This window comes from Nanorana parkeri, unplaced genomic scaffold (genome assembly GCF_000935625.1).
Source record: "Nanorana parkeri isolate BGI_ZX_2015 unplaced genomic scaffold, ASM93562v1 scaffold128, whole genome shotgun sequence".
NCBI lineage: Eukaryota > Metazoa > Chordata > Amphibia > Anura > Dicroglossidae > Nanorana > Nanorana parkeri.
Genome location: NW_017306396.1, coordinates 1,700,701 through 1,728,201, shown reverse-complemented (window position 1 = coordinate 1,728,201; position 27,501 = coordinate 1,700,701). Strand labels below are relative to the sequence as shown.

Here is a 27,501-nt window from a genome sequence, read left to right as displayed (position 1 = left end):
TATATATATACACCTCCAGACTGATAGCCACCAATCAAGGCATGTTGATATTTACATAACTCCTCCCAAGAGCCAGCCCACTGTTTGCATCAAACCTCAGCGCTCTTGATAGAAGTACTGGGACAGGGTGCTGTGATATTTTCAGGAAGCCATGTTTTGCCTCTCCCACCAGTTATGATCTGCATGCATTGCATAGAGTAGCACACATGCTAATTACAGTTATATGGCCAGTTCACACCAATTGCGTTCCAGAATGTAGTGATCGCACACTAAACTCCCCCCTTCATTCTAGGGCAGGAGGGGGCGTGGTGGTGCATTGAAGTCAATGTGATTGCCAAGGGCATAAGGAGCCCCTATGTGGCCAGGTAATGTGAGTATTAGTAGGTCGGAGGAACCCCTTTGAAAGGCCACTGTCACTTTGCCCTGAATTAGGTCAGGTGGGAGTGTCTCTTTTTAAATGAAGTTGTGATGTAGTAAAGGTACAAACTAATAGAAGGGCTGGATTTCACAAATGCGGTCATAGTATGAAATGGATATTTTCATGTTCTGCTTGGTGGTATTATTTGTGTAGGAGCAAATGTGCTTTATTGAGTCCTATCATTTTACTTTTTTCCTCTCTCAGTGATCTGGTATGGTTCCTGGTCTCTATTAGAAGTTCCCCATTGTGAGAATGCCAAGCAACTTATTAAAGTTGAGCTCCTCAAGTATAGAATCGGACTCCTATAATCGCGGTGACTTTGAAAGAAGTGGAAGTTTTGATAGTCAAGGCAGTCACCATTCCAGATCCAGGAGCTCCAATATGGTAAGACCATTAGACGGAAAGTTTTACACATTTTAGGTAATGATTGCTGATTTGTCAAGCGTGCTGTTCATTTGTAGTTTTGGGCAAGCTTTGTGAAGATGTATTCATTAATTTATTACAGGTTTTTATATTGCGCCGGCAGTTTACACAGAGCTTTACATTCTGCACATTCACACCAGTCCCTGCCCTCAAGGAGCTTACAATCTAAGGTCCCTATATCACATGCATACATACAAGGGCCGATTTAGACAGGAGCCAATTAACCTTTCAGCAATTCTTTGGAGTGTGGGAGGAAACAGGAGTACCTGGAGTAAACACACGCAAGTGCAGGGAGAACATGCAAACTCCTTTGCAGATAGTGACCCGGCTGGGATTTGAACCAGGGACCCCCAGTGCTTAGGACTTTTTGGATTTGTGCATGAATGGCTTGTAACATTTAGTCTGCTTTTCATCAGGAACATAAATAAGATAGAAAACATTCTCAGGATATTTATGTGTATATACTGTATATGTAAACATCTAGGATAATGATCTCTTGTAAAGCAGGTAATTGGAGTCAGGTATTCCAGTTAAGTTAGGTGTGGATTGTCCTGCCCTGTCCTGTATAAGAGCACATAATTTTGGCTACCGACTCTTCAGAAGAGAATTTGCCTGCAGTGCCATATGGCCAAATTAAAGAGATTTCAGAGGATAAGCTTCTAAAGCTCATAGTAATAAGGGGTTTGCAGAGCACAGTTTTTACATAAATGAAGTGAATCACCCTCTTCCTAGGAACTGGCATTCTCAAAATATAAAAACGTATGCTGTACAATTCTTATAGAGATGACAAAGAACCCCAGAGTATTAACCAAGGAACTGCATCTTTTGTACTTTATGCCGTCTGTAGACATTAGAGGTCAGGCACAATTCAACTACACTTATTCATGTTGGCTGCCAGGTTCCTAAATATGCATTATCTCATTGTAGAACCATGTGTTCATGTTTAGCCTATAGAGGGGGCAGGGGTAGACAACCTCGACACTCCAACTTTGGTGAAACTTCAACTACTATAGTGCCTCTGCCTCATGCCTGTGGCTGTCAATGTCTTGCAAAGCCTCATGGGACTTGTAGTTCCACAACAGCTAGAGTGCCAAGGTTGCCTTTCCCTTCTATACTGATACCTCTTGTACTGTCTTGCATAACATCTCTGTCATATTGTGACTGAGATTATTTACACAGTATGTATGCTTACTTCTAAGGCAACCTGATTGTACACCAGATTTTTACTTTTGATCCGATTGTTAAGTACTCTTACACTGTTCAGAAATGATAAAAGTTGTTTTTGTTGTGTAGGATTATAAAAAATAATAACACTTTAAAGCTTAACTTTGCTTTTAAAAGATATTAGCTCTTTTTTTAATTTACCTAGGGGCACCAACCATTTTTGCAAACATATTCTCTTACCTCTGCCTTTTCTTTGTCCTGATCTCTGCGAGCTACAATCACAGGTTCATGCTGGTGTAAACATTGCATTGCTTACATTCAACCTGTCTGCACTATGCAGTACAGTGCAGACAAGACACATGTAGAACGTATAGCTAGAACCGAGAACAGCAAGAAAAGCTCCTGCACATACCTGTTTGATTCAATGTCTTCAGTGCCAATTTAAAGTTTTCAGACGGTTGATGCATATTTATTGAATCACACTGAATTTACTAGATATACATAGATAAATTATAAATACCATCAGTAATGCCTCCTGCTTTTTAAGTCTTTGAGTCTGAAGCAAAGGGCTTTATAGATTTGGGGGATTTTTGATACTGCTCTGTGTCTGGACTTTGCAGATGCAGAATGACTTAGTTACACTCCTCTGATGCATTGCAATGGCACACTTTACATGAGTGGCACTTCATTTGAATGGCACCGCAACACACTAAGGCAATACAGCTTCAGCGCACATGCCTTGCAGCATATGTATGGTAACGCACGATTGTGTGTTGTCATTTACTGCTTCGGAAAAATGTTACATGTCCATTCTGGTGTATTGGAATGGATAGGCTGCCTTAACACAACACACTTTCGCACGTGACTTAACACGCTTGTTTTAAGACAGCACACCAAAATGGGAATGTGAATGGACCCTCCAACTTAACAGGCTCAGTGTGAACAAGACAGCTTCCTTGGCATGGTTGGATAAGAAGAGGAACCATTTTTCAGGCACTATGACAGCTGCCTTCAGAATCTTCTATCCAAGTGGCAGGAGTACAGGAATAATAAATAATTTCCGGTCCTTTTTATCTTTTTCTGGATTACTGGAAAAAAAGCATCCCTTTTTGCATACAGATTTAGCTTTCAAGGGTTTTAGGTTGAACTCCCTCATTATACCATTTCCAAATGATGGATAAAATGGCAATTAATGACTTGCAAAAAGTGTTAGGGAAATAATCATCTTAGGTGGACGTAATTAGCTTATTTATAGCAAGCACTGCTTGACGCGTTGCAGAGCTTTAACAGAACATGACATAAGCTGTTTCCATGGATACAAGAAGTTGAATACTCAGGCCATACATTCACTACTTCCTAACTATCAATTAGGAACCCAAAATGTGCACCTTTCCGTCTCCAACATGCTGTCTAAAGTGTCATCATTTGTTGACATGACTTTGTGTGAGAAGGTGACAGCAAAAGTGCTGGAGGGAAGGCATGTCTCCCTGGTAAATGACTGAATTTGTTAGAAGGCTTTAGGAAAATGCTGTTTCTAGAAATTGCTGTTTCTTAGAGAGTTTTATTAGGGAAACTTTAGGTAGGTTCCTTTAGGGCTAGTTCACTATAGCCTCAGTGCGTTCTGGCCCGATTCTGGCCAGAACGCACTGGATCGCATTCTGGCCGGCTCACTTTGTTTTGGCGCACTGTGGCCTCTGGCCACAGTGCGATTGGCCTCATGGGAACCCGTGGCACATCAATGCCTGCATCCTGGTCCGGTGCGGTCAGAAAAAATAGTGCATGCAGCATTTGTTCTGACCGCACTGGATCGGAATGCAGGCATTGATGTGCCACGCATTCCTGTGTGGCCGATCGCACTGCAGCCAGAGGGCGTGGCTGTGGTGCCATTGAGTTCAATGCATCTCTGTGCCCTCCTCCCGCCCCAAAACTAAGTGAGCCGTTCGGAATGCGATCTAGTGCTTTTCAGCCAGAATCGGGCCGAAACGCACTGAGGCTGGTGTGAACTAGCCCTGAAAGTGTAAAGCGCTGCGCAAACTGTTGGCACTATATAAATCCCGTATAATAATAATGATAATAATTTCCACTGTTGCGGCCAAATATGAGAACCAGCAAAACGTTTTCCCAGCACACTCACCAGCCAGCATGCAAAAAAAAACTTCCCATGCATCACTGCACCAATTTGTTTAGCATGCCGGCTGGTGAGTGTGCTGGGAAAACTTTTTGCTGTTTTACTGTTTAAGGCCCTTCCATGATCACCTTGCTGTAAAGCTGGTAACAAATTGATGAGTGCGTTTGCCATTTGTTTTGCTTGACTGATTTGGCGCAGTGATGCATGGGGGGTCTCAGCTGCCGTGTGATGTGCGGGATCCCTTGTGCATCCCTGTGCCTTTAAGGGAGGTTGGGCTTCCTCCTGACAAACCTGCACCCAATTTGATCTTTTGCCCCATGTGCTCCAAGATGGAGACTCTCATAGTTTAGAGTTAGGACCGCACTATAAGAGGTGCCTTGGCGCGGCTGTGCGGCTTTCACATTTTCTGCAGAAGACGTGTATCTAAACCTCTGTTTTTAACCTTAGCGGTGAGACAAGTTTTTTTGCATGCTGGCTGGTGAGTGTGCTGGGAAAACCCTTTGCTGTTTTACTGTTTAAGGCCCTTCCATGTGCACCTTGCTGTAAAGCCCGTAACAAATTGATGAGTGCGTTTGCCATTTGTTTTGCTTGACAAATACGAGAACCCCCCTATATGTTTGTTGTGTGTTCTCATGTACACAGCATACCTAAAATAAAATAAAAAACCCATGTGTTAACTTTCTAGCTCGCTGTTTCTTTGAAGCAGGATTACACATAGAGGAGGATTTATCAAAACTGGAGCCAAAAAAATCTGGAGCAGCTGAGCATGGCAACCATGGCAACCAGCTTCTATTCTGATTTTCAAACCTTAAAGGATAATTAAACCCTCCCATTTTTTTGCATATATCTACTGCTATCAAACAGTAGATATATGCAAAAACATTAAAAAAAAAGTTAAGAAGAGAGTTTAAACTTACCTGTCTGTGTCTCCGCTGCACGCTCTCGCCAGAAGTTCTGAAGATTTTTTGGGAGGCCGCATAGGATCATGGGGCGGGCACATGCGCAGTACAGATCTTCGGCTGGGAGAAGGGGGGGAGACACAAGGTAAATCAATGCAGGCAGTGAGAAAAAGAAAAAGATGGGGGGGGGCGGACTTTAACCTTTAATGTCATTTAACTGAACAAACTGAAGAGAGAAGTTGATTGGTTGCCATGGACAACTGCTCCACATTCTACCTGCTCCAATTTTGAGTAATTCCCCCCCATAGGACTTCACAGGAAGCTTCTAGTCATTAGAATAGTGATCTGATAAGGGACTGATTGAGAGACAGTTTTTTGAAAGCTGTTTAACATACAACTCCAAGTAACCTGGAGCCCTGTATGCATGTGAGATAGGGACCTTAGATTGTAAGCTCCATTAGGGCAGGTTCACACCATTTTCCGGATCAGATCTGGAACGCGTGCATTGCGTTTTACCGCATTTTTAGCGCAATTTTGCCGCGTCTGGAATTGTTTTTAGCTTAAAATGGTCTTACAGGTGCGTTCCAGTGCGTTTATGTGTTTTTGGTGCGTTTTTATGCATTCCAGTGCAGACAAAATAAGACAAGCAGTATTTTTTCTGGTCTGGTCTGGACTGGGCTGGTGTGAACAGAGGCCAGAAATAGCATAGGGATACGATAGGATGCATTTTGGGTCCGGAAACAATTGCGTCTGGTATGGAGATGATACGGACATGGTGTGAATGGGCCCTGAGGGTAGGGGCTGATGTAAATGTGCAACTATGTAAAGTGCTGCCTAATTTATCAAAACTGGGGCAGACAGAATTCGGAGCAGTTGCCCATAGTAACCAATCAGCTTCTCTCTTCAGTTAAGCTTTGAATTGAAAGATAGAAACTAATATGTTACTATGGGCAACTGCTTCAGATTCTGTCTGCTCCAGTTTCCTCTCATTGTCCTTAGCTTTTTAACCCTTTGTTAGGACAGACAGTCCTGCTCATCTAGTTTGCAAGTGATAATGAAATCTGCCTGTACAATACAGACAGGGTTAAGTATTCGAAACAAAACTCCTCCCAGGTAGTGAGAACTAAGCAGGATTTTTCCGTCCTGGAGTTTGCAGAAACATCATCAATAAGGCCTCATTCACACAGCTTAGAGTTGGCCTGTACAGACCCGTGGGGCGTGTATGGCCGTTCGGGCAATTCCCGGGAAGGACAGGTGCTGCGTGTGATTTCTACGCAGCAGCTTGTTCTGCCCTGTGGGAGTACGCGGCCGTATGCCACCGTATGCTCACCTGAGCTGCACATCCGTGCGGGTGTCCATACTCGTACACAGACAGAATGGATCTTCTCTTTTCAAGTTATGCTATGTGAATGAGAACATGTAACATAATGTAAAGTAGGTGTTATGCCAATTTGGCTGCAAAATTGGAAATACCATTTAAATAAGGTCAAAAGGACTTTTTCAGTGATATATTAGTTTGCATACAGTAGCCCCTGTGTCTATACACAAATTTATCATCACAGAGTAGAAGATTGTAAAAAGTAGAAGGTCAGTACTGCAATGTAAGAACACCGATTTCATTATAATAAAGTTAACCATTAATTTTGTTACAAGCTGGTTTCTGTGCCTCTTAGAAGCAGTCATTACTTTAAAGCTGTTTTGAAAACAGCAGCTTGCTCGTAACAAGAATATTAAGTTTCATTTGTTATGTCATTGTCATTTACCTGCGCATGGACTTCATGTGTAAATAGCAGTGAAGTCCTGGTTATGTTTGTGTACGTGATACATGTAGAGTTCCTAGAATACCAACAAAGCCTTAAAAGGAATTTGCAACCCTAGCTACTCATTAGCACAACGCTGTATTTATGTCTTACTGAGTAATAAAACACAGCTTCCTTCCACTCGTTATGGACTGCTGGGTAGACTGGTCAATCAACCTACATCAGTCACCCTGACTTTAGAATGCCAATTTATTATAAGCAACATGGAATGCACCACACGTTTGCCTGCATACTAAGGGTTTGCATTTCCATATTAAGTGCAGATACTCTGCATGTCATATTATGGATATATATTGTAAAAAGAGTAGTTTGTAGTTTTTCATTTCGCTAAAAGATAGATTCAATATTAGACAAAAATACACCAAAGGCTCCCTATTTAAAGAGCAGTACAGGAACTTGTCAATCATTGGACTGCTAATGTTATCCAGGAAGAACTGCAGACTGTGCCAACATCAGAAAACAGGATTTCTGGGTGAGCTTGTAGCTTCTTCTCATATAATTCCATGTTACGCAACTTGATCTCATCTTCCTTTGTGGGTAACAGGGAAGGTGGAGCTTGAACCAGTGAACACCCTAATCCAAACCATCAACCGCACACTACTCGTCTTCACCAAATAATGCTTTTATTGAAGTTTATAGTTCACAATTGCATGTAGTCTCCACCTCTTCAACTACCTGCCGCTAATGCGTTTCAATCGTAGAGCCTATGCGCCCATTGATCTCATGATTAAGCCAGTGAGGGTGAAACACATCAGGAGTAGGCGGTTGAAGATGCAGCGACTACATGCCATTGTGAACTGTGAGCTTCAGTTTTATTTGGTAAAGACAAGCAGTGTGCAGTTGATTGTTTGAAGTGAGATATGGGAGCGAGGATGGGCTCATGACCTTCCCAAACACAGTGACTAGTGTGAGAATTGGAGCAGTAATTTTCTTTGATATGGGCTACAGTGAAAACCCCAACCTGCATTTTTATTTCAGACTTGGGTGTATTAAGGAAACCAGAAGCATTAGTAGTAACTCGTGAGCAGATTTGAGTCTGCCATTGTGTACCTCTCTTGAAAAAACTAGGTGACTGGCTGTCAGACTGTTCCAATAGTGTCAGTACCTTCTGAGCTGTTGATCTGGAACAAGAATGCAGATCTGGGGTTCTAACTGCACTGGCTGCATGCTTGTTCCAGGTCATTGACTCGAAGTACTGAGACCACAAACAGCCAGGCAGCTAGCACTTTCATAAGACAATCTACAATGGCGACCTATAAATTTTTTCAGTACAGAATTCCTCTAAGAAGATAACAATCTATAAGTATGAGGATTTAGGTAGCAGCTCTTCTAGGGGTAAATGATGAATGCCAAGGTTAAAATTAGAGTCTACCAACCTACTATGGCATATATTAGCTTTTAAATGGTAATGTAAAGAGCATTACCTTTAGCTGGCATTTACAAAGGTTTTAACACACTTTAAGCAGTGTTTGAATCCCTTGAAGAACCCTTTAGCTCCAGCCTGGGAGTGTTGTATACAGATAATATTGAGAGTAACGGCTGTAACACTAAGCAAGCCTTTAACAGATTTTAGAAAGGTTCAACTAATGCTGAACCTTGATTTACCTTGTTGAAGCCTTTATGTACTAGCTACCAGCATTGTTGCTCTCTGTCATGCATTTTGAGCAGCGTAACTTTCCACTTCCACTTTCACAGATGAAATAGCATGTGCGATAAAGCACGTTCGCTTTAGACATGATCAGCCACATTTCAAACTGGCAAGTTAATAGAAAGTGAGTGATCACCCTGCTTGCCCAAAATAAACATGCTTTACCCATAAAGTGGAATGTCCATGTTCACGGAGGCAGTTTTGTTGATTTATGCTTTATCATTAGATTAATGTCTGAGAATATATTATATTTTCTAGCTTTATTAGAACACCTATACAGGGAGCTGGGCCGGGAGCCCTGAAAGGCAAGTTAGGTACAGAATTATCTTTGTCTCGGAAACATGTCAAATAGTGCAGTAAATTGTATACAAAGTACCTTAAATGCTTAAATGTAAACCTGAATGTATTCAAATCTCTTCTGTTTCAGCACTTTATTATTTGCTTTATTGCCCACCCATTACATCTACATCATCTACTTGAACAAATTGTAATATTGTGTTTTTTATATGCAACTACTAGAAAACATTTTCATTTAATGCAAGGTCTAAATTTAACTTGTGTTGGCTATTGTAGTGTAATTGATTTTTGAATTGCGTCCCCTTTTTGTAGGACGATGAGAACATGAAATATCTAACAAATGAGGAGAAGAATGCCCTCCTGTTTTTCGAAGAAACTTTGGATGCATTTGAAGATGACATTGAGGAGCCACCAGTCTCTGTCAATTCAAGTTTTAATTGTTACTCACCCAGATCGACAGATAGTCACTCTGACGGCGAAGACATAATTGACCTAGTGCGGATGGGACACAATCATGAAGGAATCTCATTAGGTATGGTACTCATTCACAGGTCAATACAAACATATCCTGTCATCTTGCGTAGTGAAGAAAGTACACTGCTGTGTTTAGCACTCATTAGTGCAATGTGTAAACGCATGGTTGTTCTGATGGACTGAGGTACTATTGTTCAGGAACATTTGACTCAGAGCTATACGCATATCAAATATTATGATGTTTTAAGGCTTAAAGAATGTTTGGTTTGCAAAGTGACTGTTCATTTAGGGCTTTGTTTAAATACCTAGTCATGTGAAAGGAATACAGGATTTTTTTTCTTGCATATGATTGGATGAATGAAGCAAACACAGCTTTACCTTATTCACTAAGCTAACATTCACTTTGCAAATTGCAAATTCTCTACATTTATTAAATTAACCTGTATGTCTTGGATCCAGTAAACCATTGCAAACAGTCTGTGATCTTTCAGAATAGCCCGAACAGCAGTGTGAAGCCTGCCGGAGGTTCGGCTCAGCCAACTTCAACTTCTTCTGCACTTCGGGTCAGCCGAACATGCTGAGCATGTTCGGCTGATCCGAAGCCACACGAAGCAAGCCAATGTACGGCTGATTTCAGCCGTACCAGCCTGAAGTGAATAGCCGAACGGTGTTCGGCTCACTTCACTTCTGATCGGTCATTCACTCGGCTGCCCTCGGCAGCTTTGTGAATAGACCCCTTAGATTGGGGAATTCCGTCAAAAAGCCACCAATGATGAGTAAGCACATGCTAAGTCCAACCTAAGAGTAATGTGTAGTTATGACTTATCATCAAAGCATAGCGAGATACACTGATTGCATTAGGAGTATCTACCAAATAAACTCACTTTATGCCACAATACCAGTGTGCTAAGGCTTTATTAAAGGTCTTGACGGCAAAATTCATGTGTTCATCTTTGATTTAGTCATTTGATTTTATAAAAAATATTAGCTGGTGCTCCAAAGTAACAAAGTTTCATTTTACCTTTGACATGATGGCATTATTATCTTGATGTTATCATTTTGAAGCCATTTAAACACCATAACTAAAAAAATAAACTTGCGGTACCTACACTTTGTAAAATATCCTTCTGTAAGTTTTCCTCTGTCCTTAATCTATGGATTTATAGACTTCATTAAATTGTATTTTGGGGCAACTGCATACCAGCACACAGATTGTATACTTCTTCTGGACCACAGCAGTTTCTATATTTTAGCTATGTGTTCCTGTAGCGAAGTGCTAATTTTGTTCTTTGGTTGGCCCATTTTATAATAATAGTATAATAAAATTATTTAGATAAGTTATTTACAAAGAAAATGCTATATTTAATGTGTATTTTTAATGTAACAGTACAAGAATGAGTAAAAAACACTAATAAAAAGGTTATATATGAACGGTAAAAAAAAAAAGTACAACTGTTAGCTAAGGGAAATATTAGAGAAAGGACTTTAACTAGGTCTGATTAGGGCTAAATGAGGATTATTAAGTAGTTAAATGAGAACAGTTAAAAAAAATGATGATATATATATATACTGTATATACACACACACACACACACTGCTTTATCTAACATTATGTGCAGATCAAACAATACTCATTTAATCAGCACATAAAGGAACTAGTCTAAATACACCGCAATAATAATACTGTTACTGTTCAATTTGTCATTGAAGACTACAGACTTGGCAAGCTTTATTTACATAGAATCTGCTGCTTGCATTCTTCCTAAACAGAGCAGGACTTGATTTTCAAGCTGAAGTCTGGTCCCAGTGATTTCCCCAGGTGCAGTGGCTGTGGTGGGAGAAGGAAGTCCTGGGCGCAACATGTGCCCAAGGAGCTTAGATGAAGACTTTTTTTTTGGTGCACCTCATATGTCCAAGGTCATTAATCGTCTACCTCAGACTGCCAGTTTATTTTTTATTATTATTACTATTAGTTTATTATTTATTTATTTAAACCTAGCTTTAAAAAAATATTTTTTTAATGCCAAATAGTGATCATTTCTGTTTCTACAGATACTGGTTCTGGACCAACTACCGGTGCTCAGAGAAACACACAGCATGACTCCAGACTATTGGATGCCACCGGCTCTGCAAGTGTGCCTGTGACTGTCCCAGCAAGGAAGGAAGACCATTTTCCTTCTGAACCGCCAATAGACTATCCTAGATTTCTTGGAGCTGTTCCCACCCCTGTGATTATAGCACAAAAGATTTCAGAGAAGAAAGCAGAGAATGTACACTTGTTCTCAATGTCACCTAAAGAGGAGAAATCACCAGAGGTGAAAAAGAGTGTAGCTACCTCACCGATTGGTGAGGGTAGTTTTGTATTTCCTGGGTCACATAATGGCAAAATTAACCGGTTTCCTAACAACATAAGTGTTAAACTTGCTGGGAAACAGTATAACAAAACTATTGCCAAGGCATCTGTCAATGTACAAGAACGAAAAGCTCAAGTCCTGGCCAATTTACATGGACCAACATTGTTTGGAGAGGAAATTGATGGAAAAAACAGTGAACAACTCATTCGGAAGACATCATTTCGGGATGTGGCCTCTGAACAAGCAAGATATGAAGCACTGACTAAGCTTGGTTTGGTTAAAGAAATGCCAGTTCAAGCTGACGTACATACTAGTGCATGCACCTCTCCTGTTTCAAATGGTCCACACTCGCCAAATTTTTTCCCTCCAGAAATACAGAGGAGACTTTCAAATGAAAGAGTGAATACTAACACTCAACACTCACCAAAGATCCTAAGTCCAGAATCAAATACAAAGGTTTCAAATGAGCACCATGTTATCAGTGGTCAGAACTCATCAAAATTTTTCACTACAGAAACAAAAAGGATAGCTTCAAAAGAGCAAGATCACATGAGTGGACAGCACTCAACAAAGGTCTTGACTCAAGAATCAAAAAGGAGACTTTCAAATGAGCATGTGAGTATACATGTTCAACACTCACCGAAGATCCTCTCTTCAGAAGCAAATACAAATAATTCAAATGAACAACATAATATCAATGGTCATAACTCGTCAAAGTTTTTTACTGCAGAAACAAAAAGGATACCTTCAAAAGAGCAAGATCACATGGGTGGTCAGCACCCGCCAAAGGTGTTGGCTGAGGAATTGAACAGTAGACTTACAAATAACCAAGAGAGTGTCAGCAAAATTTTGAGGAGAGAACCCAGTGCCTTTGTTCCTTTGGGGAAAACTATTGTTATTAAAGGGGATAACACAGCCACACCATTGGATACAAGTAAGTGTCACAGTAGCGTACATATTAATCAAGAGCAAAAGCAACCAAATACTCAACAAGAAATCAAGAGAACATATTCAGTGCCAAGGCCTACTGGTTTTAGATCTCAGGGGATTACTGTACAGTTCTCTGGACGAGATTCTTCTGAAGAAACTAGAAAAGATGCATTGAGAAAACTTGGCCTACTAAAAGGACAGTCTGGCCAGTGAATTCATGTTGTGTCCATACGGTTGACATAGCTGAAAATTGTATGTGAAGTGCGCACACTGCACAAACTATAGACTAGTAGCCTCTGAAGGAATTTGTTATCTGTACACACTTATGATAGGTAATATTATCATTAAACCAAAGAATTTTTGAAAATGTGAATAGAATACGATTCTATGTAATAATTATTACAACCCTTTTATGTATATATGTTTAGTTAGTGGACAGGAAACAGGCTTTGGTATTTATTATATATTGTATTAGCCAAATCTAATGTACATTCAAGACATTCAGTATCTTTTCCAACCTTGTACAGTCCAGATTATATTGCCATTACCAATATGGAGTTCATCTACATGTGGGTTAAGCAGACCACAGATGTTTTGCATTAGTCAATTCATCAAAAATGTACCAACAGCTTTTTAATAAAAACAACGTTTCCTGTTCTCATATTTATTCTTTATGCTCTAAGCATACAATAAGCTGCTTCTCACACTACATTACCTGTTTTTACATATAGCCCTAAGAAGTACTATAAACCATAAATGACTTCTAAGGTAAATCAATGCAATATAACACATTTTCAGGTTCTCCAAGCCGGCCTGGAGCAGAAGTTTAGCAGCTCTGATAGATGTCTGAGCATGTGGTTACCCTCAGCCCTCTTGTAAAAAATTCCAAAAATTGTTTACAGCCTTAATGTCTTTATATATTTATATCCACCTATTTATCAATACACACAACATTATATATATATATATTTTTTCTCTGTGTTAAAGTTAGCAAAGAGTGTAAACAAGCAAAAGCATGGGTTTTATATATTTATATGTCGAGGCTACTTACTACTCCCAGTGGTAAGTCCAACAGGAACCATGTAAGCACATGACCTAAAGAGTAAGGGCACCAGGACTAACTGGAAGTACACATACATCTTCTCACAATGTACTACAGATATTGTAGCCCAGTACACACCACTGTGACAGAAATTAATATGAAGGGTGCACACAGCCTTTTGAAAAACTTTAGTGTAGGGCCCTGTACACCTTGACAATATTCGTTGTACACTTTATACAACTATTAACCGGCCTGTTCTGTCTGCAATAAAGACTAAAGTGTTTAAGAAGACTACGAGTACCCCACATTTCCTGGATCTCGACTGGTTTTTACTCCGAGCCTAGGGCTCTCTCCACATATCAGTTGTTCAATATAAAATGTCAGTTCTAATGTACATACTGATACCTTGGCAGTCAGCATATAGCAAGGCCTTGGGACACTTCTAATGACATTTAATCTTGTTCTCAGGTGGCCTACACAGCGTATATAATATCATGGTTATATTATATCCACAGTAGAATATTAGATACATTGTCGTTCTCTCCAATCAGATGTACAGGTATGTACATGTCTGCCCTTGTGCTGCTATAATGAACTGTAACTCTCCTATGATGTTTCACACGCTTTCCTCTTTGATCACAACGATCACTATAACAGAAGCTTTTTTTTGCAATTAAAGCTTTACCCTTTCCTTTTAAATGCAAGAATACAAAAGACTCGTTCTTAGACTCCTCATAATAAGACTTCATCATAATCAGCATGTGTCTTTGATGGAGTTACAAGGAGAGTTCATTTTGTGCTGATTTTGGTCATATTTTTCTTAATTTTTTCAGGCCCTTTGTAACTAATCTTAAAACAATACCTGTTGATTTTGCCAGAAATGCACTATCCTTGTCACTCCCTGAGAGCTTAAAAAGTCAAAAAGCTCTTGTGAATGAGAATAACACAAACAGCATACAAAACTCTTCTATGTTCTCTGACTTAAAGGAGAACCCCATTATGGATAGAACAGGGAGGAGGCATGTGGGAATTGGGAATTAAATCCTGCTTCAATAGCCTGAGTCCTAAGAGTCATTCATCTTTCTCCATCAGATCCTACAGGGACCCTTGTCAGCGCTGTATCCTGTATGCCAGAAGATTTAGCTGAGACTTCTATGGAGTAATCTTCCCTCTGGCACCCAACCTTAGGCAGCAAGGCTTCACTTATTTTACTTAAAGTGCATCTGTGCCCAGAATATGGACATTAAACTGTTTACATATTCTTAACAAACAGTGTAAGCGCTTTAAACAACCTATCCTTGACCTCTCTAGCTGTTGTACTGTGAAGTAAATCATTCTGAAAAATCTTCAAAGCTCACAACAAAGACTCTGAAGTTGGGTTTCATTTGGTTTCTACGGGCCTATTCCCACCAACCCGGTTCACTGCAGTTTGTTAAACGCACTCACGTTGTGTTAGGGCAGCACGATTATTTGAATGGAATGCCCAAGGCACCACAACGGACAAAACATCATGCATGCAGCATTTACAGCAGTGCAACGCACAATAGTGCTTTGCCGCATGCCACACTGGAAAGGTTCCTTGGGATGCCACTCAGAAATAATTGGCTCTGCGTTGCACCAACATTCATAACGTGTATTACCATGCATTTGTTGCGGTAACACATGCATTTGAGTGAACAGCTTAGAAATACCTGCTGTGTATTTCAATTAGAAGGCTAATGGGCTGCCAAGAGCTGTTCTCCATAGAAACAAAAATATGATTTATGTGCCTCTGTTGTGAATTTATAAAAAGCATTCATCCACAAGGCCTATAGCTACAGAGGTGAATGAGGCCTTGTTTTAAGATGCTTTTACTGTTTGTTCAGAATATGTAAATACTTTTGTAGAAGGCTCTTATCTATTTGCTCAGCACAATCTGGGCACAGGTTCACTTTAACCTGGAGTTTTCTGGTAAAATGTATTTCAGATAGGGATGGATTATGGAAAGTGGAGCTGCTGCCCCTGGTAACCAGTCAGGTTGTTTCATTTGAAATAATAATAATTCTAATAACAATAAAATGCCATTTTGTTGCCACAAGCAAATTCTGGTCCTTCAGAGTTACATGTATCTAAGGATACATCATTTCGGGTACATTTTGTATAAAGCATTATAATAAATACATTGCAATTAATTTTGTTAGGATTGTGGCAAAACTTTTTTTTATTAGACTTCTGTACATTGTTTTATGTTTTCAAAATCATCTGTATAATTCTTTTTAATGTCATCATCATCTTTAACTGATGTTTATCTGGTAACGGTGTTCTGGAGAACTTTTTTTGTACGTCCTAGATACAGCACCTGCTCTATGCATATCTAAATAGAGTTTTATTTTTGTACAATGATCAGTTAAGTCTTAATATTCAAATATACAGAATATGCATATTTTGATTATCCAGTTGACCCAGTTATTGGCTGTGCACAGCTACTATACCAAATGTTTATCTAGCCCACAACATTTTGCTGTATTCCATTTTATTCTTGAGTTATATGAAACCTATATGGTAATTGCTGTTACATCAACCAGCTTTGTCTCTATTAATAAATACTTTTTGTCTTATGATATGTCTCTCTGGTTTCTGTTATTGAAACATTCATTACACATTCTTGAGTGATTGTGTACACGTGTCATGTAAGACAATCTGAGTCAAGTTTCAAGATGTCACAGGAAGTGGTGTGAGGTAGCTGTCTTTAAATTCATAAAGCAATGACAACAGCTAGTAGATCATTTACCTCTCAATTGTCCATCTTTTGGGACCAAAGACCTCTTTTTGGTCTGATGTATGGACCTCAATAAAAATGCACCATTTAACTACTAAACGTGTGTTATTGCATTTATTTTCCCGCAAAATCTGCAGTTCACTGACACACAGGCACATACAGTATGGGGAGCTAGAGTGCATGTGAGGCAGGGGACAGAGGAAATTGCTCAGGCAAGGTTGTGAGACACAGCACTATTTGGAAATGTCTATTATTAAAAGAAAATACAACAAAGATTTTATTTCTCTTTGCTTTACCATCACTTTCACAAATGTAGAAAAATGCCATTATACAGTATGTCTTCCATGTGCAAAACTTCATAGTAAAAAAAGCTTTATACAATGTATGGCCCAGTCAAAGTCACACACTGTAATATTTCGTTGGACCGCCTTTAGCTTTGATTATGGCACACATTTGCTGTGGCATCGGTTTGATAACCTTATGCAATGTTACAACATTTATTTTCGTCCAGAGTTGCATTCATTTTTCACCAAGATCTTGTAGTGATGATGGGAGCGTTGTACCACTGTGTAAGGTCTTCTCTAGCACAGCCCAAAGATTCTCAATGGGGTTAGGGTCTGGACTCTGTGGTGGCCAATCTATGTGTGGAAATGATGTCTCATACTTCCTGAGCCACTCTTTCACAATTTGAGCCTGATGAATCCGGGCATTGTCATCTTGGAATATTTCCATGCCATCAGGGTCATTCAGTATATTCAGGTAGGAAAGTTGACCTCAATTTTTTGGGACATAATGTTGCTGAACCTAGACCTGCCCAACAGAAATATCCCCAGATCATAACACGTATCCAGTAGAAGGCTCTTATCTATTTGCTTAGCTAAATCCAGGTGGTGACTTTTCTTTTGGCCAGGCAGTGTATTTAACAAGTTAAAAAGGCATATTTTACCTAAACACCCATAACATGAATACAAACCTAAGGAGTTCTTCAATGGCAGGGCAGAAAGCTTAAAAAAACTGTGTTTTGACCATGAGAGGATAACTCATTTGAGGCAGAATTAGCTTATAAGACTGTAGCTGTAGGTAGCTAACTAGTATAGGCAATGTTGTACAATAGATGTCATGTGCAGTCCTTGCCTCCCACATTATGTATTATGAATATTAAAAGTTAAGGTGTAGAATGAATGTGCTTTTCATTATGAAAAAATAGGGTTACGTTAATCAATCAACACTTAACTGTAAGACATCATATTTAAGACAGTTTCACAGTACTTCTGTGTGTATAGGTGAGGGCTATGCCAGGATCGGCCACCTTATCTTATGGTCATAAACGACAAGTAGATAGTCTGCTAGTGCATGGAGCTCAAGAAGATTGGAATTTCAGGGATTTCTGTTGCCATGACAATTTTCATAAGAATGTGTTGGGAAATGAATAGTCAACACACTTTTTCTGAGTAGCAAATTCTAGATTCACAGTCACTCCTCACTTGCTGTGTTATATTTAATCTTGCATCAAGAGACCCATGTGTAGCTATTCTTTTTTTTTGTATAATACATTTTGATTGGAAACAATAAAAAGGGAAGTACAGGTAGCACAATACAAGTACTGACACACAAAATGAGACAGTGACAATCAGGATCAAAAGCTCAAGTCAAGATACATTTTCCAGAGTCGGTCCCTGATGCACCCCATGTACAGCTATTAGAGAAAACTACATAAAGTTTGAGTTTTAGCGACTTGCAGAAATGTTTCATATATTGTAAATAAAATATATACTATATATACTAAAATATATTTCCTATCTAGTCAAATGGATATATTGCACACATGTAAGGTCATCCATACACTTTTGACTTTTTAAATTACACTTAAAGTGTAGCTGTACAGTGCTGCACCTTTGGTAGTCACTCCTTATATACCTTAGGGTATAAGTCCTATACTCAACACGCTGTCCCCAGTCTTGAAAGCTATTGGCTGTGCAACTTGTTGCCACTACTTGTTGCTGGCTCTGGCTTTCAGCCACATGGTGAAAAGAAGAACCAGTTGTCAATCAGACTCCTGGGTTGGATCCTGATAATATTGTCGGGATCCTCATTGTCTTCAGCTTGGCTGTGCTTTATCAGTCATAGCGGGCAGTGCTGTCCCTAGAATTACACCTTTTGCCTCAATCGGCATCTCTTTGGGTCACGTGGGGGGCTGTAGAATTCGATGCAGTTTGCAGTGTGCCTGCAACCTCCTTTCTTGTTAGAGCATTCCAGGTTGCTAAGAGCTGAGCAGGGAGATGTGAAAGGGCCATACACATCTCTCAACCCAGCTCTTAGCAATCTGGGATGCTCTGGTAGGCATCCCAGCCAACGTTTGGCAACTAGTGATGTCAGTGAGCTGGGCAGGATGTCGGTGAGATGATCTATCCTCCCCCCAAATTATCCAGCCTCAGGCGGTGAATATGCTAGGGACACCCCTGGTAGCAGAGCAGGCATCAGTAAATGTACTCCCATGACCAAAAAGAGAGGCATCGCCCAAAAACATGTATGGCTTTACTTTTCTTTTATGTTCCAAACTTTCCATGTTTTCCATGCTGAAAAAAATGTTTGGCTGCAGTCTGTGTCCCCTCTGCAAAGATTTCTTATCACTTCCTGTTCCAACAGGAAGTGAATGAAAACCTCTGCAATAGGGGGGGGTCAGAGACCACAGTCTAAACCTAAGAAGGGTTCTGTCCTTTTCCCAATCACTCCAAATCAAGCAAAAACGTTTTGGTTGGAGTTGGGCTTTATGGTAATTTACTGGAAAATTTCAATTTCTAGATCCCTATCCCTGCTCTAGAGATGACAGGCACTGATTCACTGTGTTCCTGATAAGCATTCTGTGTCCTCTGGCTAGCACGCAAATTATTACTTTCAATTCAAAATTAAAAATAATTTGTTTCATAACATTTAATGAACAGGATAGGTGACACATGGACTACATCAGTCTAGCACGTTATATAAGTGTTTCTTGAAACATGCTATTAGAAGTATTAGCAGGGTGTGAGGGCACACTCTCTCCAGTTCTCCATTTTAGTAATATAGATTAACCCTGATGAATGCTATTATTCAAGTGCTGTGTAACCATTAGATTTGTTAAGATAAGTGTAAGGAAAAGGAACACATCATGTTGTATTATTATGTGTCATTAAGGGAATTCCACTTTTAAAAAAAAGAATATAGCATATATAATTGCTACATGAGACATTTTGTAATTTAATGTTATTAAAAATTACCTTTCCGTGTAAAACTGCATGCTCTGTAATTTTCTAAAAACTATCCAAAAACTTGCAATATGTTACCAGCCAGGTACACCCCCAGTAATTTCTTGCTTCTGTGACTGACTGATTTCCCCAGAAGTCTACACTTTCTGCACTTAGCTTCAAGTAAAATTTTAGGTATCCCCTGCCATAGAAATGTTATTTTTGGTGAGAAACTCCCTAAGGGTTAATTACTGCTAATGGGATGCAGACACTGCACCTTTCCTCAGTACATCACAGAAAGTCCACCAGCTAATTATATTGAACACAGACGCTCCCATTCAGGGATCAGTTTGGAAAGGACTTGCTGGAACAAACAGCTATTTCTTCAGAATAAAAACAGGTAGGAATCTGCAAAAAAAACTTGTTAAAATCCTTGTAATGTACATTGATCAAATAGTATCGTTACACTTTAAATGATTTCAAAATGTCTAAGGGCAAAGTGCAGTCCATGGCATCCAATAATATTTAAATTCACTGTAGTCACGTGCTATGGGATACTGCACTCTGCTTGTAGTCATAGCACTTTCCGCTCTTAGACCCATTAAGCGTGTATGAATGTAGAATACATATTCTAGCTTCTAACAGTCAATCTAGCTTCCTACATTTCATAGGAATGTTATCCAGAGGACAATTTGTAGGGTGCACGTCATGGTATTCCTCATTGCTCTCTGTTTTGTGGCTGCCATTATAAGTATGAGTTGATATTCTTTTAGTAGAAGATTCCACTTATGACTCCCTCAACGAGCCTGGTGACACGTGAAATAATTATTTACGTAGTAACTGGCAGCTGATATTCATTTTAACAAGCTCATTATGAAAACAAAATAAGATTACACAACTAATGGTGCAATACATGTGTTCTAATCTAACCTTTAATAAAGGTATTCGCCCAAATACTGTATATACACGAGTATAAGCCGTCCCGAATATAAGCCGAGGTACCTAATTTTACCACAAAAAACTGGGAAAAAGTATTGACTCGAATATAAGCCGAGGGTGGGAAATGAGGCAGCTACTGGTAGATAGATACCAATAAAATTACATTAATATTTATTTAAAAGAAAAATAACCTAGCTCTGTAAGTGGAAAAGGGGGTACAGGGCTACATATCATGTACTACGGATCATTTAACCCATTCATATTAGCAGAGGATAATTGTAAATCTATTGTTCAGTGCATTCTATATGTAGTATATAGTACATGTACATATAGAGTGCCTGCAACAATACATTTACAATGATCCTCTGCTAACATGAATGGGTTAAATGATCCATAGTACAGGGCTACATACAGATCATTTAATACATTCATGTTAGTATAATTGTAAATGTATTGTCTGCACTGTATTAGCAGTATATACTCTATATAGAGTATATACTGCTAATACAGTGCAGACAATACATATATAATTGCTTAATAAATCTCTCTCTCTCCCCCCCCTCCCTCCCCTCCCCTCACTCACTGTGTGCCGGTGATCGGATCATCACATCACGGAGAGAGCAGGGACGAGTCAGCGGCGCGCTGGTCAGGTGGGAGGAGCTCCAGGTGGGGTCCTAATTTAGCTGACTTGCAGGTGCCTGCCCGCTAAATTACAACCCCACCTGGAGCTCCTCTCGCCTGATCAGCGCGCCGCTGTTTTATCTGGTATGTGTGAGGTGTAATAGGCACACAATTTATTAGGACATGGCTATACAGAACAGGATGTTGATGATAAAACCACATGTGATTATTGCTAAAGTACTGAAGTCTTAGTTGTTGAAAAATGACAGCTCATGTATGTTATGAAATTTGCGCCACGCCTTTCAGTGTCGTTCACCAATACAGAATGTTCTATGTGTGAAGACGTGATCACAGTACTCAACCAAGGTGATAAACAAGGCTGCTGGAATAGAATCCGTCATCATCAGGGCTTGAAAAATTTGATGGTGTCTCACTAGTCAGTCAAAAATGTCACCAGTCAGCATGACCGTACTATGTTCACTCCGACGTTTGCGGCGATATGTAACATGTGCGGCACAATCGTCGTTTTCGCACGTAGGCGCACCCGCCTCATATATGCGTGTGTATATGGGGGGCAGGGACTTTTAAAAAAATGTTTTTATTTTTTTATTTTGTTATGCTTTATTTTTTATGATTCTTTAATTTTTGTATTACTTTTTTTTTTTAACACACAACTTTATTGCTATTACATGGTGGACTAAGAAGCCCCCTATGTGCTAGCCATGACAGGTCCTCTCTATGGAGACATCAGGGGTCTCCGAGACCCCTAATGTCACCTAGGGACCCCCAGAGAGGCTGATGAAGCAGAGATCTGCTTCATCAGCTTCTGTAGCTGGAGAGTGACACTGAATACAGGAAGTGATGTAATATACATCACTTCCTGCATTCGGGGACTGAGAGAAGATCAAAGGGAGATCATATTCTGATCTCCCTTTGATCTCCTGTCACAGAGCCGTGTCGGTCCTGGCCGCATCGGGCACAGCGGATCTCGGGCCCGGCAACGGCAGTGACAGCTGCTAATACAAGCGATCGAGCGTCTCTAGAGACGCCCGATCGCTTGAATGTAAAGCTCGTCGGGCTCCACCGTCCTGTCGTCACAGACGAGCAGACGAATTGATTTTTCAAGCCCTGGTCATCATTGTATATTATTTTTGGTTTCCGAGAAAGGAAAATGAGAAGGAAGCTGTTGCACAGGTGAAACTTGACTAGTTTCTATTGGTGATATTTCCCTTCCTTGTCAAAGAAAGAGGTTTATGTACAGCAGGCACCATAAGAAGCCTATAATCCAGGCAAACAGCTAAATGCACAGATGAAATCTATACATTACAATTTTGGGAACCCCATTTACCTACTGGCCAAGTAAAAAGACAGTCTCTGTGTATGAATTGATGGCTAGCTGGAGACGAGCAGTGTCCCAGTCTTTGTGACAGTGAGAGGAGTCCCAGCACCTATCTGACCCACAACTATTAGATATAGACATTTTAGGGGGCCCTTGGGTAGCTGGACACTCTGCATGTATGGCATGTTCTGCTCTGTTCGACCCCTTGTTGTCAACGTAGGACTGGAAGTGTGTTCCTGGTAAGATCTCCAGATTAAAAAGGATAAAATGCCTTAAAAATATGGCCACTACATAGAAGAACTGGCAAGCTGCAATATATTTAAAAAGTTCTAAAGTCCAGCATATACTATCCTGTTATAACATCAGCATTGTAATAGGAATACATACTATATGTTTCCATCGCATGCCTTGCAAAAACTATTACTATCTGTCCACAGGATGAAAGCCAGCACACAAAAAAGGGTGAATCTACCCAGCGGGGTTACGGGTCCAAAACAAACTTGACAGGGTGTTTACACTTCCACAAATTAAAATTAAAATGTAATTTTAATTAAAATGTTTTCACCCTAGGCTCAGTATACCGCGAGCTGTAGCTCACTGTATACTGAGACGCAGCAGTATACCGCGTGCTGCTCGCAGTATACTGAGATGCCGCAGCTGAAGCAGATCCAGACAATAATGCCGGGATCCGCCCAGCTGCGCGACTGACAGCTGGCTCTGCCTATCTAGAGGCAGAGCTAGCTGTACCCCTCCCCGGTCTGTTCCGCCAGTCAGCGCTGAAGGATCGGAGCGGGGAGGGGGAATCCAGCCCTTCCCCTGTCAGGGCAGAGAGCCGTGACAGGATCGAGAGGTGAGCGAACGCCGTTATGTGTTCGCTCACCTCCCGATCTACTAAGCCGACCTGTGACAGTCTCATTGTCACAGGTCGGCTAGAACTATGAGGTGAGTGAAAAGCACTCACCTCATAGTTCTCCTTTAAATGAAATACCCTTTAGGTAAAAATTGTTTATATTCCTATGTAACATTTGACCTAACATACGTATTCCAAGGCATACCTGAATGTATTCATTGCTACATATGGGAGCTCTGTTAGACAGCAGGGACCACATAGAATGGCCTTGAAATGGCAGTGTGGCTTCCACGTATATTTGCAAATGTATGCAACAAACTCTTATGATGCAAATTGTTAAAGCAGGTTAGACCTTTTTTTGGCTGAGTAGCAGTAAGTGTGCTGGGGTACTCGTATTGAACTGTCCATGTGCACCTTTTTTCTTCTAGGCATATTTTAACCTCCTGGGTGGTTCCCATTTTTATTTTGAAAAAAAACATAAAGCATTTCTGCTAGCTTATAGTGTGCATCCAGTATAAAATAATAATATGGTATATTTACCTTTTTACCTAGCTAAAAAATAGAAGATACACAGAATACAAATGAGACTTTTAAGGTACCAAGCAGAGGTTATCATCCAAAAGTATAAAATCAGAAAAACTTTATTTCTTCATATAAAAAGACGATTTATTAATCATGATTAAAATCCCATCTCCGCAGAGATTCATAGCAGAACCTCCTTCAATCCACCCAAGTATTTTACAGTATCATATATACAATGCAAGTGCTGATATCTATTGCATGTCACATTATATGTGATCCAAACCGATTGGTGCATTCAAAAGTCAAGGGTAAGTATTGTTATGCTGGTTTCAAACTCGACACGTTTCACCTAAGCTTCCTCAGGAGGGAGGAGTTCCGTAATGATGAACATGCAGAGCAGCAAGGCTACCAAGATAAAAGCATATAGTACGCAACTTTTGTGTAGACTGAATGGAGGGGTCCAATACCAAATGCCATCATATCAGCTGTCATGGGTGCTGCTAACCGCCAACCTGTGGTGTACTCCTGGTGTAAGATATGGCTTCAGCTGTAGGGAGACAAGCCTCCTTCTTCTGCTAGCTTAGAGTGTGCATATAAAATAATAATATGCTACTTATGTAATGGATGTGGTTAAGTGACTATGATAAAAATGCCTATTTCAATATATATTATAAAATATATGTTATTGCTCCTGTTCATATTAATTCTTAATCAAAATGGCTGCCTAGTTAGTTGCTAAACTTAGCACCCCTCCCAACCCCCATGAGAAGTACGCAGTAGAAATAGAAACCAAGATGGCGCCTCCAGGAGAAAAAACACCCAAGACGAGCCGTCAGCATCCTGGAAGGAGGTTACGCTTTAATGAATCAGTCCAATTATAACCTAGAAAGCTATCGCAAACGCTATGTTTACATATACACTATCAGCTGTCTATATAAAACACAACAATGCGAAACAATAATAAAGAAGTATCTTTACTCTGACTCTCGGTGTCAGCGTGTTTTATTTCTTCACTGATGTGCACACTTTCTACTGAATTTGGCCCAGGGACAGATACTGTATATGTCGGATTCTTGATGTCCGAGTCCTAAACACTTATATAAATTTAATTTTTACCTAACTAAAAAAGAAAACAAAATGTTGTTGTGTTATGGAGCAAACTGGAAAGGTTTAGAACATGTCAAGTGATAATTACTGTCTGTGCCTTCCTGTCCCAGTGGCAACTGCTTGTCTAATTTTTTTGTCCCGCTGTCACATGCACAGGAAGTAAAGTGACATTTTTCAGGCGTCAGGGCAACAATGAAAAACTCAACAGAACTATTTACTCTCTACAAGTCTATTTTTTTTACCAGCCACGCATATCCATTGTTCAGTGCTTGCTGGATGATTTACCATCAATTGTAAATGTCTGTGTAGACATATGTCTGCTGTGTCAATGTACATTTAAATAAAAATACTAACCAAGGAGATTTTATTTTTGCAATATTGTTTTCTTGCTACTTTGTTTGTTTATACCTCATATATAATCTCTTCTCACAACATTCCATGTTTGTATTGTACGGGCAATTTTCTTCAACCCCATATGGCCTTTGTAGGATAATCTGCCCACTACAATAAAAGTGTTTATTTCTAAAAGCTAAGTACATCTTCTGTATTTGTAAATAATATTGTCATTTTGAGTCCAAACACCCATTGTTCCTTATGTGGAAGGCTGTCAGAAGGATTTTATCAGATCGGGCTAGCTTTGATTGATAAAGTAGTAAGTCAGGTTGTACAATGAACCTCATTGTGTGATACCTTCAAAAGACATGAAAAACTGCATGCACACACATTGTATTGATATCTGGTAAATCTGGTTGTTTGGGATTCTCTAGTATTTTGTAAAATGTTTTTTAACAAAAGGAATCTTTACAAAATGATGTATATCTTGGTGTTATAAAATCACATCATTTCCAAATGCTCTTACTGTGACTTTATGGTCTCTGGCATATTTACAGACAACTGACATAATATAACAGTGCAAATACTGGCTTGACATATATGCAAATAAAGACTTTCCATTCATCCATTATGTAAAAAAAACATGAAGCTGATCACATTTAAAAGTTTATCTTAAAAGAGAACTATGGGGAGAGTGAAATACACTCATTCCCATAGTTAGAGCCAACGTGTGACACTGAAGCTGTCACATGTCGGCTCTATAAATTGAGAACTGAGTGATCACATACCGCCGATCGCTCAGTTCACAATCTTCTCCCTGCAGAAAGCGATGACTGTCAGTCACCACTCCCTGCAGGGATTCTCCCCTCCCCTCTCTGCGCTGACTGGAGGGACAGACAGGGGAGGGGGCAGGCACAGCTGTCTCTAGAGAGGCAGAACCAGCTGTCAACCAGGCAGCAGGGTGGATCCAGACAATATTGTCGAAATCTTTCTTGGCTGCAGTGCGGCTCTGCGCTATCAGCATATAGCAGGCAATAACCTGCTATATGCTGAGTTTTGGGTCACAGGAGGAAATTAGTAAATGTCCGTCTGTGACCCAAAAGAGAACTACAGCCAAAAAAGGTTTGGCCATAGTTCTCTTTTAAAGGTAATTTATAGTGTGTTCCTATTTTTCAATTATATTTAAGAATAAAAGTATTTTTGTCAAGTAAATATGAGGTATTGCAAATAATTCATTCATATTTGTACCTTACATAGTACACTGGCATAACTAAGGATGATCTGAACTACCCCTGTTTAGTAAATTATTTAAATGCTGTAAATACATTGTTTCATTTGATGCCCTGCTGTTTAGATCTATTAACGCCACATACAGCTGAAGCTCCCTCCCATGATAGACTACAATCAGTGGTGGACCTAATGACCAAAGGGCCCTGGTGCAAGATTTTTTAATTGGGCCCCCTCCCAAGACAGGGGGGTCCCAGGCTGCCCAGACCCCTCACATGGGTATCGGCCATACCCCCCTAATGGCGGTGTTCTATCAAAGTTTGTGACTACGTTAGAATGTGTGACCGGTGACGTGGTTACGCGTTTTAACGTAACCCGCCCAGTTTTTTTGCGGTGGAATGTGTGACCGCCAATAGGTGAAGCATTCCAGCGCTTTCCCAGCAGATCGGCATTGCAGATCGTATGTGCAGGAGAACCGATCTGCCCTGAAACAGCTGATCGGTCCTGAAATGTCACTTCTATCCGACTGCGATCTCACATTCCACCGTACTCACAAAGTCGGATATAAGTGAAAATTCAGGACAGAACAGCTGTTCCAGGATTCTCCTCTCCCGCCGCCTGTTACTATGGACGCGGCCGGGAGAGGAGGTGAGTCACAGGACCCGCCCCCTAACTGAGAAGCCTGTCGGCAGTGCGGAGTCTATCACAAGGAATGATCTTGGAGTGGTGGTTACTTTACAACACACACAGTGACCATGGGGAACAAAAGTAGCCACCCTCCAAAAGAAAGGACAGTGTCAGCACCAATTCAGAAATGATTTGAGGATCTGCAGCCGAGTGATACACAAATAATATACATTTTTGTTAATAGTTAAGGTAACAATGTATTTTTAGGATTTAACTCCCGAGTTTAGTGTCACTTTAACTTGGCAGGTAAACAATATTTCAGTGAGCAGCAGTTCCCAAAAAATGCTCAACTATTTC

At 40.1% G+C, this 27,501-nt stretch overlaps 1 protein-coding gene across 1 annotated transcript; it reads left to right on the top strand.

Moving 5' to 3' along the window:
* The first annotated feature begins 631 nt into the window (after nt 1-631).
* PROSER2 (proline and serine rich 2) lies at nt 632-11,711 on the top strand. The gene is made up of 4 exons (XM_018553714.1): nt 632-802; nt 9,110-9,329; nt 11,324-11,617; nt 11,707-11,711. Exons 1-4 carry the CDS (start codon nt 671-673, stop codon nt 11,709-11,711), a joined length of 651 nt encoding a protein of 216 aa, XP_018409216.1. The 5' UTR covers nt 632-670.
* The last annotated feature ends 15,790 nt before the right edge of the window (nt 11,712-27,501 follow it).